General features: G+C 41.1%; 1 protein-coding gene across 1 annotated transcript in view; it reads right to left on the reverse strand.

Annotated features, from left to right (window-relative positions):
* APOO (apolipoprotein O) overlaps positions 1-9,080 on the reverse strand; it is a 36,340-nt gene extending 27,260 nt beyond the window's left edge. The window contains exons 1-3 of the mRNA XM_059821172.1: positions 9,049-9,080; positions 3,873-3,983; positions 1,372-1,491 (exon numbers count right to left, since the gene is read on the reverse strand). Coding sequence (XP_059677155.1) covers positions 1,372-1,491; positions 3,873-3,983; positions 9,049-9,057 — 240 coding nt within the window. The 5' untranslated portion in view covers positions 9,058-9,080. The remainder of the gene's footprint in view (positions 1-1,371; positions 1,492-3,872; positions 3,984-9,048) is intronic.
* Positions 9,081-12,179: the final 3,099 nt, after the last annotated feature.

Genomic DNA, 12,179 nt, shown 5'->3' on the forward strand with positions numbered 1-12,179 from the left:
ACCCATAAAGCTTACATGCCCACTTCATAAAATGAGTCAGTAAACCACTGCCAGGAAATGGCTTGTTGCGTGTGAGCAGAAGAACACATCTTATGTAAATGATCACCACACAGACAAAAAAAAATAAAACAAACAGGAAGACACCAGGGCAGTGAGACATAAAGCACTGTTCAAGGCTTACCTGCAGTTAGTCCAACTGGGCAACTAACCTCGTCTCAAATTTGATTGCCGGTTACGGTTACCACAGGCAACCAAACAGAACCCACGTGTTTAGGAGGTCAGAGCTCTAACTATACTGTGGAAAATCCCCTTTCTCCTTCAAAACTGGTCAGTACTCCTGCTGGTGGCACTTCAGAAACACATCACTAGACTGAATAACCCTGCATATTTCTGGAAAAATACTTCAGTACTGTTAAAGGTTAGTACCACAACACAGAACTTCTAGGCAGAAAGGACAGCCTGATCTGAACAGCTTGGCTTTCTATGGAGAACTGGAAAACCAACTTGCAGCTTAAGAAAAGGATTCACAACAGCCAGAGTGCAAAGTAGAGAATCACCTAAAGTTGCCAAGAGGCAACCAGATGACAAGGACGCGTCAACATTTGTTCGGTCAGCAAAGAGCAAGAAAGCTATCATATGACTCTGCAATCTAATATCAATAATTTAGGCCTTGATTACAAAGATCTTGGTTTTCCTCTACGCTTGAAAGACTATTTTTATATTTAATGACTGTTAAGTATAAACATGCCACCTAATAAAATACATGAGAAAGTTCTGGGGTAAGGTCTGGGGGCAAGGTTTGCCACTACTAGTGGCCTGGGATTTTCTCTCTTCCAGAGAGCTGTGTTCCTTCCCTCAATATTCCAGTTCAGCAAATACTGATTAATTTTCTGCAAAGCTGTGTTTTGTCACAGTTGCAGTGAGGACAACTCAGTATCACTGCTCCAAAACACACTTCTTGATAATTTAAGGCCTTCTCGTTGAGCATGGAAAATGCAAATCCAATCACTCTCCTGTCTTCCTCAGTCACAGGACAGTACCAAATCCAGGTATCCCTAGATAACTTTAAGCTTAAAGTTTATTTCAGATAACAGTTCTAAGCTTTAGTTAATTTTCTTTTAATTCTTTTAGAGGGATACAAAATGCGAAAAAGCAGGGGTTTAGTTCAGCGAATTAGTAGAAAGGTTTTGTGTGAGGAGGGGGTAAATATTATGACCTGAACTGAAGTAATGCAGCATTTTGGAAAAGTGCTTGTACAGCTATCAACTTTTACTTTGCTGTTATCTATTAATTCTGTCTCTAAAAAAAAAAAAATCCCAGCTCAACCCTTATCACTGAACCACTACCAGATGCGATATAAAACCATTATACCTGACACCATGCTGTATATGGCTCCATAACATGCCGTAAACGCGAAACCCCCTCTTCCAATTGGGTTTGTGGATTCTCCACATATTTAGTCTCACGAGCTGGAGAGGAGTAGAGTGACAGCTGTGAATATTAGCAAACAAGAGGTTAAAAACAAAGGTGTAATTGCATAAGTAGGTCTTCAGGGCATGAACAGTCTAACCAGACAATACCTAACACAGTGCTTACTACATAAACAATGCATAATAAAAATTCAGGCATAGCTGTGAGACAACCATTATGAGCAAAGTTTAATTATATACTATGATGGAGATGACTTCTAATTGCTATGCAATTCATCCATAGCTGCTATATGATCCAAGTCACACGTTATAAATTAATATTAAACTAGTTTAATAAGAACACAAAAGGTAATTGTGAAAAATGTTTCTGGTCTTAATCAGCACTTCTGGTTCCCAGTTAACATACTAAATGTGCTAGAACTCTGAAATCACAATCGATCATTTTCTATATTTGCACAAGCCATCATTAAAGAGTCTAAGCAGCTTCTAACAAAGGTAACATCCAATACAAATTTGTCTGTTACTGAGCAGGAAAATGGTACGACATTCCAATGGTGCAGTCATTAACCACATCAGCAACTGACAGCATTAAGAGCAGCAAGGGGCTGAGCAAACAGGACCTGTAACATCTGCAACAACTGTAACACCTGAAGAACAATGGGCATCTTCACATAATAAATACTAAAACACCTTATTTAGGGTTTAGCATCACAATGTATTTATTAGTTACCTAAACATATTTAAAATTGTATTCCATTTAAAAAAAAAAGACCAAAGTCTACACTGTTGAAGATGAACAGCAAAGTTGAGATCAAAACAAAACCTGTTAAAATTCCTAGCAGTTTATATACTACACTGTTTAGTATAAAGAGCTTATATTTTATACCACACCTATACTACATTTAGTAGTTTATTATGAACTGATGTTTACACGTATTGTTGCATCAAAGTGTAGCTAGCCCTCTTTTCAAGCTAAACTGGAAAACAGCTGTATCTCTATCATAATAAAAAAAGTGCTAACCATAACAAAATATATAATGACATAGGGTTTGTCAAATAATTCAATAACTCATGCAGCTGGATTTCCCATAATACTTTGAAAGACAAGCATTTTAAGTCTTACTTCCCTAGGAAATCCGGTCATCTCTGGCAATCATAGTCACAATCAGTTTAACTTTGATCCTGTTAGACAACCTAACAGCCATGTCTGGCACAAGGACAGAAGTCTCAGAGATAAGGAAGTTCCCATACATCTTATGAAACTAGACAGCTGACAGTAGAGATCCAAACTAATGTACGCTGTGAATGGTAAGAAAGGCAGCCAAAACTCCACGGCTTGCACATTCTGCTTTGCTGAAGCTGATGGGCAAGCCAGTTATTCAGCACATATGTAACTTCAAACTGCTTCCTCATTACTGACTCATGCCAGGGGTGGTGTAGGGCACGCGACGGCCCAAGCTAAGGTTACTTCACTGGGGTGAAGCCAGGAGACTGCTTCAACTATTGATCCTCTCCTATTATGCAAGTGAACTGCCCATGCAGACACATCCAAAAGACCTAAGTATACACAAAAATAAGTTTCATGTAGTTTCACTGCTCATGTAACAACACTTCAGCTTGGCTTGAAGCACTTAATTTTAAACATCTACAAACTCTCATGGGTATAAAGCTGTATTTAGTTATGAACTACAATTTTATTTTTTTTAATGTTGGAGACTGTTAAAAGCCTACGCAACAATGCTGGTGAGTCTACAGTTTGACAGGATGTTTTAAAGCTCTACTTGTGGTATAACCAAGACATTTGTAACATCTTAGAGAAACAATAAAGTAACAGGTTTTTATTATCACTACTTATTGTATTTATTGTTGCTTAGGTCTGAATGCTGTAAAGAAAGGAAAACTGATAAAATTCTGTAGGCTGCTCTATGAGATTCAAAGCATTGCCAGACAAGAATTTTGCCTGTAAAAAAGAAAATATTTTTAGTAATAAAAACTTTTGATTTGCTGTTTTACTGGAAAACATAAATGAAATTTTATTAGAATTTCCAACAGTACTTGTAATAAAAAATACACAGTGTTACCTGGATAAAAAGCAAAGAAAATATTCCTGGGGACTTGAAACATGACCACAAGTAAATCTAGAAACATGAAAAGGTAATTTCTGAATGAACAACAGAAGGCTTTAATGTAGGCAAAAGATCTTGCACACAAGCAAGCCTGACAATATCAAGCAGAGGGCATCAAATGCAACCCTCAGGTAAAAGTAGCAAAACCATATCAACATCTCTATTACCGAAAATAGAGAAACAAGTTTAAAGGCAAGAATACAAAGGGCGAAGAGATGTACCTAAATGCTTTCATGCATCAAAATATAATGTCTTTCAGAATTCCATAGATATTTCCATATAGACAGAAGAGCACTAGGGCTCTAACCATACTTACCTCCTCAATTTTCAGCAACTCCTTTTTGGAAGTCTCCTTCTCTGAAGAGGAAGCATAAACCTGGATAGAGAGCAAGCTCAGGCTAACAGGGGTGGCCCCTAGCTGAATTACCTAGAAACAATATAGGAAGAGATGTAAATCATTAAGTTCAAACAAAATGGCAACATGTTTGAACACATCCATGTAGACAATGTTTATGTTCCCGTATATGTTAATAAGTGATATATTAAGATGCTTAGAAGGTAGGAGAAAGGGGAGTCAGTGGTACACAACCTAATACTCTCAGATACTCAAATGATAATACCTAAATTATTCAAATGGTATTTAGAAAAGCCTACGGCTAAAGGAGACAATAGATATAAATGCTAACCTCATCATCTTGGAAAAAATCTTCTGTTTTCTCTCATTTGAAACATGATTTTGGCAACTTTCTTACTATAGATATTAACAACGTTATATTAATATATTAAACAACTTTGTGAATGTCTGTAACACCTCCATTTTTCTGTAGTTAGTACCAAGAAGTTTAGCATTTTATTTCTAGTTATTGTCTGCATCTATATTTAGGAAAGAAAAGAGACCTACAGTTGCAAGTATCAGAAGATAATCACTGCTTTCTAAGAATTTTAGGAATGTCTCCTACTTTTCTGTGAGAAACACGAATTACAGTGCATTGTGACCGACACTTGACTATTTTTGAATACTTCAGGTTCAATCCAGTCACACAACACAATCACCACGAGTAAGGTGAATATAATTCTTCCTATACTCAGGACATACACTAAACTGTATTTCTTAACAGGAGAGACTGCTTTAACTTAAAAAAGAAAAGAAAAATCTTAGCTGTGTAGCGAATCAAGAATGCACAGAAAGCATTTTCCAGCAAACACACATCCTTATTAAGAGCAATGTTTAACTCAAGAAGTGGTAGTTCCAATGGGAAACCTTTCAATATCTCATATTCATGTTACTGCTCAGAAAAACATGTGCAGAATTACAACAGCCTGTGGTTTGTTACATCAAGTTACAGCATGAGCGAACCTAACAGCCTGCAGCCACCAAACTGGAGAGGCCTGGCTCTGCTCGCGGCATCTGTTCCCCGAAGTCCTGCTGCTCACCTTGCCCTAGCTTTGGTGGCCGGACGCTTCCACCATGAGGCAATTCACCTCGCCAATTTGGCAAAAGATTAATCCTGAAAGAGAAGCGGAGAGCTTTGTGCGGGGTTAGTAATTGAACCCATCCGTGAAACAGCCTGACAAGCACCAGAGGAACTGTGTGGCCAGGGAAGAGGGGATGAAAAAGGAGAAGGCAGCAAGCCCCCTTCCTTTTCAGAAATAGTAAGGATACATTACACTGACCTAGCTCCTTGTGAAACTGAAGCCTTGGTCAAACCAATACATCCTTCATGCTGTTATGATGATATCCGACCTAGCATCAGGACAATTACTCTGAAACTTTGTTTCTGCCCATTGCAGAACTGTTAGAAAATAGCTTTAAAATTATCCAGAGTACATGCTTATTGCATACAGATTAGTATTTACAGCTTTAATTTCTTCCACTGCTTTGCAGATGGAATATTTGTTAAATTTAACCAGGAGACTCCTCAAACTCAAAACTAGACCATATGTTTGTCAAACTTCCTGAAAATGTTCGTTTACTTGTAGAGAAACAGCACACAAGAACTAGGTCATAGGATTTCTTTTCAGAAAGACGTAAGGGATCTGATGGATCAAAAGGTATGGAAAAACTTGCTTAAAACTGAAGTTTTTCCTTATTTGTATTCATGGACTCATTACAGCACTATAACGAAACACCACAATGACCGGCTCAGCTGTTTCACAGCCAAGGAAAGACATGAACAATCTTGAATAATGTTTGTTTAAATAAAGGCTTTTCAAATACTTTCATTAGCCAAGATAAAAACGTGAATGCCACTAACCATTAATAACTGTAGAATATATTTCCTCATTCTTTCCTTTTTTCACTGCAAAACTGTTCTGTCACTGCAAAAGCAAAAATCTGAAATGGACTTTCATTCTGAAAAATATGCTTTCAGTAAAATATTACTTCCTGTGATTTTTGGAACATGTGAGAATGAAACACACAGCTAGGAAAGATATCAAGACATTCACAACTCCATTCACCTTCCTCAAAGCAGTTCCAAATTTATTTAAACTACAGTTACCAGTTACCTGAACAGCCATATTCAGTGCAAATATTTCACATGAGCCTAAATTTCAAACAAGTCTAAAACTACAGATGGCTTTGGTAGAGTGACTATTACATCGATGGCATATACTACACTCAAAAGAGGTTAGCAGCAGAGAAGGCTTTTGAAATAAGCCTTGAAAAGCACAACTTCAGAGAGAGCCACTCAGGGATGGGTGTCTAAAACTTAATTCCTGAATATGGCAAAAGTTTGTTACATGAATACACATGCAGAGTTTTTACATTTTCTATTTTACATTTTTACAAGTGTCCCTTGCAGTAAAAACAAACAAACAAGCAAAAACCCCAAAAGCAACATCACATATAATTAATGATTGATAACCTCTGTTTAGGAAAAATAAATCCAGTCAATAACAGATGTGGTTTTGCTGCTATTCAACACCACTTACATGGTTCGAAAATTATCTAGACATCACCAGCAGAAACAGTAAATCCAAATGCTTTAAATATTTGAGATTTGTATATAAAGACACACCCAAACAGCAGAGCATAAGAACGGAACCACCTTGGTTTCACAAACAAGTATCAGTGATGACAGAACTACTCATACTGAAAACACCGTATTATCAAAATACTGAAGTGCAGACATTTTCCAAAAGTTTCTTATTTACATTTTAAACAAGACAAAATTAACCACTAGAAGTGCAAGAAGAATCTCTCCTTAAATGCACTGTTGCATGCTATACTGCAATAGTCTTCTACATCAGCTAAGTTTATGGGACAAATACAACCAGTACTAAAGTACTGTATACACACACACACACACTAAAAGGTTTATTCGATAGTATGAAAGGTTAACTGTTCTACTTTCCGTTTCCAAAATTCACTTTAGGATCTCATTTCTTAATTTCATATAACCACATATTACTAAACCAATTGGTTTAATAAAACATTTTGATTGAGCTGTGCCTTCAGGCTGCCTGTCTTCCAGCTATTCAGATGATACCAAAAACGTAGAGCTGACATTCTTCTCTGTAGGCAATGCTCTGCATTTACTTCAAGTAAAAAGATATTACGTTTATTCCTTTATAGAATCATAGAATCATTTAGGTTGGAAAAGACCTTTAAGATCAAGTCCAACCATAAACCTAACCCTGCTAAGTCCACCACTAAACCATGTCCCTAAATGCTTTCTTTCTCTAGCTGAAGAACTCAAATTTATCTGTAGACATACACAAATTCCATCTGAAAGTTGGAGGGAAAAAGACTATCACATTTCATCTTCCATTGTCTTGCTTCACTGCCTTTCTCAAAGTTCTTAGTTCTTAACTAAAAAATGCCTCTGGGAAGAATAAATCCCGTATTAGTTCTCAATACAAACAGGGAGGAAGAAAAGAGCTAAATATTAACTAGAACTTTTGTCTTTTTTTCCCTTGTCTGTCGTTTCTCAGTTCATTTGTTACTGTTACTGTCAGCCTGTCAAAACTGGGGAAAGGAAGAATAAAAGGAAAAAAACCCTTAATCATACTTTGTGAAGGCTGATATTTGCCCTAATGTATGAAGCTGCTTCATTTTTCTCTTCTTTTTCCATTCTTCCCCCTACCAACCCCAACTAAAAAAAAAACCCAAACCCCAAAAAAACTCTTGAGCAGTCCTGTTCCCTGTAGCACAGATATCAAGGACAAGAAGCCACCTTCCCTTTTTGCTCTTAGAGGCAAAAAGTTATGTTGGCCTGAAGCACTGGAATCTGCCTAACCTCAATGGTTGTATAAAAGTAGTAATATTATGCATAGCACCTCAACCCACAGGTTCATATATAACCCCTTTAATGACAACTCAGGATCTGTTAGGGAATTCTCATGATTCTGAGATAAAATCCTTACATAAGAATTCCAGAAATTGCCCCAACGTTAAAGCACAAAAAAAATGAAGTTGCAACAAGAGTAAAGCAAGCATAGGCTGCTCTGCATATCAATGTATAGATATCTATTGATATATTATCAATATTGGACAAACAAAAAAGGTACAAAAGAGAATGAATTTCAAGAATCAAGTGTTACCAGTTTTTAAAAAACCTCCTGCTTCTTCAGTAGCCACAACAACAATTTGATTGAACCATACAACTTGCTTTTAGCCTGCAGGGATCTGGGGCTCTCCTTATCAGAGGCAAAGACCTTGGAGACAATTATTGGACTTCAGCCCAGATCATGCACGCTCACTCCTTTTCACAGATTTCACTGACAACCTTCAGGCAATAAAGGGAGACTTTCAGGACGAGGACTTCCACAACTCTACGAACCCAAACTCTGTAAGAACACTAACAGCTCCAGGCTGCCGTATCCGAGAAGGCATTTTAAATAACGAATGCTGGTGTTCACGCGTTTCTCTTTGTGCAACGCTGACAGGTCGCTCAATTTTGAAGTATTAGGAAGAGAGAGTACGCAGCTGCAACAAGAGTAAAACTAACAGCTTGCGAGAGCTACAGACAAAACACCCTGGGCACAGCTGCCAACGGACAATACGGATTTTGCAACAGCTTTAGCACGAACGTGAAAAAAATCATCCGCTGGTAGCAACGCCAGCGTCTTCCCTACCGCGTCTACTCAACCGAGTAACTACACCCGGCTTTAAAACGGCAGGCGGAGAAACGGGGGCCCTCCCCGCGCAGAGCGCCCGCCTGCAGGCCGCCTCAGCGCGGGGCCCCTCCGGCCGCGCTGCCGGGCCGCCCCCTGCCGGCCTCGCCCCGCCGCGCGCCGGACAAGGACACCGCCAGAGCGAGGGCCCGGCAGCACCGCCGCCAACCTGCCGCCTCCGCCGGAACCGGCGCGTCCCGCCGCAAGGCCCCGGGCCGGGGCGGCGGCGAGGCCTGAAGGGAGGGGCGGCCGCCTGCCTCCACCCGCTCCCCCGGGGCGGGGGCGGACGGCGGGAAGGCCTGTCAACGGAGGGGGCTGCGGAGGGGCGGCCGGGGAACACCAGCGACCGCGGGCAGAGGCAACGGTCCCCTCACCTTGAACATGGCGGTGCCGAGCGCGCGGTAAGCAGCGGCCGCGTCGCTGCGCTGTGACGCCAGAAGACTCGCCCACCGGGGAGGCGGGGCCGCTAGACTCAGACCCTCGCGGCCGGGGCGGCCACGCCCACCGGCGCCACGGTAACCTGGCAACACCGAGGGGGCGGGGCTTTTTTCCCGCCCCATGTGGTCCCGCCCACCACCCTCCTGCCGCCGCCGCCGCCGCCGCCGCCGCCGCAGCCAGGGATGAAAGGGGCGAGGCGGGGAGGAAAAGGAGGAGGCAAAAGCAGGAGGGGCAATAGCCGCGTAGGGTCAGACTCGGGGAAAGGCGGCACCACGGCTTGTTCTGACGAGGTGAGGACGTGGTTTCTACAGAACGTGATGCTAAAAGCGATACAGGCGCACGTTCACATGTAAGGGGAATACATCAGGCACATTTTGAATTCTTTTTTAAATTTGGACTTGCTTTGGATTTGGATCTTATTTTGAATTAGTGCTTACCGTACGCTGGAAGAAGCTTGGTAATGGAAAATCTTCTAAGTTTCAGTAGCTACAATGCAGGAACATCTCTTTAGAACTTACTTATATAAAAAAAGAAGTGCCGGAGTGCCGAAAGCACGTACACACGATTCTTCAGACCTGCAAGCATGGCTCAGTGTATGACCTTGCGGCCTTCATAATGGATATTCAGAGGTGTCTCAATGCCATTAGAATTTGGATGGGTCAAGAGTACGCAGACCAAGACAGGGTTCCATGCCTTTCTAATCTCAAAATATCAAATTAAAACCGATAAAACTACACCTTTCTCCGTATCTTAACGCTCCTTGGTTTCTGCAGCCCAGGATGTGGCATCTCCAGCTCACGTGAGCAAGTTGGACAGGAGCAAGTTTTCTGCTCCCATCTGCTGCGAGGGAAGGTCTTGTATACATCCTATGCTGTCTGACTTGTTACTCAGTGGTAGAAGAATATCAGAAATAAGGAGTACTAAATTCCCATCAGATAAGATAAACCAAGGCAATATTCCATTCTGACTTGAATCATGGGAAATCTGCTCTCATATTATCAGCATAAACTGCTTCTTTGTTTCTTCAGATTTGCTGGTCAGGATTTTCCACCTTCCGTTATGTTTAAGATCTTTCGCAGCACTCAAGGCCAAGGCAGCAAACACATTAGCGGAAAAAGAGTAAGTCCACCAAATGAGGTGACTTCATGTTCATGTGTCATCATTTTCTCATCAGTTACTAGGATCTTGCTGCTTGCTATCTTTATCATTTTGTAAGATACTGATCCTCGTACTTAATCTTGGTCACATAACAACAGATTTCAAATGCAAACAAGTGCCTTGCTTTTACTGAATACTGTTAATTTTCAGGTAGTAGTGAAAAATTACCTTGCAACTTAAGATACAAAGATACTTGGAAGCATTTGTCTGTATTCTTTGTTCAGATTAACTGTTACATATGGAAAATGCAATGCAGGTTCCATAGGCTGTGCCATACAGTTGCCATCACAGTTCTGTTGGGAGGCCACTCCATCAGGACTTGGGGTGAAGAGGTGATTCAGGCTGCCCAACTTTTGAAACGTCACAGGAGGCTCTGCTGCCTGGGTATGGACTGGCTGCAGACTCCACCAGTGGGTTCATAGCACCTGAATTCTGCTTGGAAGTGCACTCTGTCACCTCCTCCTTTTCCCTGGCACTGGGAGAGAAGCCTACGCTCCTAATTTAGACACCTAAGAACACCAAGAAAATAATGTGAATCCTCTCTTTACGAGTTTTTTCAGGTCCCAGAAAATATTATAGTGATTTTAAAAAGTTGCTATTGATTTTAGAATATGAAGAATAGCACCCTATTAGTCCTGGAAAATGTTATAAAGAATTTTTACGTAAAAGGTAAAGCACCTGAAGAACATGGTGGCAAACAGTTCATCAGGAAGGTTATTGCGGAAAGACAGATGAGGTATGCACCCTCTTACAATCTTAAATTTTCTTTGTGATGATAATTTTTGTTGTTCACTCTTAAAGAAAATTCCTACATTTCCTTATCACAGTCTCTTTATAGACTTAATAGAACCAGCTATAGCAGGAACAAGTATTTTCCAGATTAATGGGGATGTTTAACCATTGCATTACAGAATTGGGCGATGCTTCTCAATGAGCTGTTTGTATAACCAGCAGACAGTCCTTCTCGTTTGTTGGCACATTGGATTATCGTCAGGAGCAATTTGACACGAAGTAAGAAGACTTCAGGTTTGTGCCTTTTCTTTTTAAAGTTTTATTGTATTTTTCTGCTATATTCTTTTGTAGACTGGCCTGGATGAACAGAGAACTTTGGATGGAATTTAGGAAAAAAAAAGAGAGTTTATGACCTTTGGAAGAAGAGGCAGGCCACTCAGGGGGACGACAAGGATGTTGTGAGGTTTTGCAGGGAGAAAATTAGAAGGGCCAAAGCCCAACTAGAACTTAACCTGGCAATGGCCATAAAAGACAACAAAAAACGTTTCTGTAAATACATTAGCAACAAAAGGAGGGCTAAGGAGAATCTTCATCCTTTACTGGACACGGTGGAGAAACATAGTGACGATGGATGAAGAAAAGGCTGAGGTACTTAATGCCTTCTTTGCCTCAGTCTTTAATAGTAAGACCAGTTGTTCTCCAGGTACCCAGCCCCCTGAGCTGGAAGATAGGGATGGGGAGCAGAATGAAGCCCCCACAATCCAAGGGGAAATGGTTAGTGAGCTGCTACAGCACTTAGACACCCACAGGTCTATGGGACAGGATGGGATCCACCCAAGGGTACTGAGGGAGCTGGCAGAAGTGCTCACCAAGCCACTTTCCATCACCTACCAGCAGTCCTGGCTAACTGGGGAGGTCCCAGTTGACTGGAGGTTAGCAAATGTGTCACCCATCTTCAAGAAGGGCTGGAAGGAGGATCTGGGGAACTACAGGCCTGTCAGTCTGACCTCGGAGCCAGGGAAGATTATGGAGCAGATCATCTGGAGGGCCATCATGGGGCACATACAGGGCAACCAGGCGATCAGGCCCAGTCAGCATCGGTTTGTGAAAGGCAGGTCCTGCCTGACTGACCTGATCTCCTTCTATAACAAAGTGACCCACTTAGTAGATGAGGGAA

This window comes from Gavia stellata, chromosome 1 (genome assembly GCF_030936135.1).
Source record: "Gavia stellata isolate bGavSte3 chromosome 1, bGavSte3.hap2, whole genome shotgun sequence".
Lineage (NCBI taxonomy): Eukaryota > Metazoa > Chordata > Aves > Gaviiformes > Gaviidae > Gavia > Gavia stellata.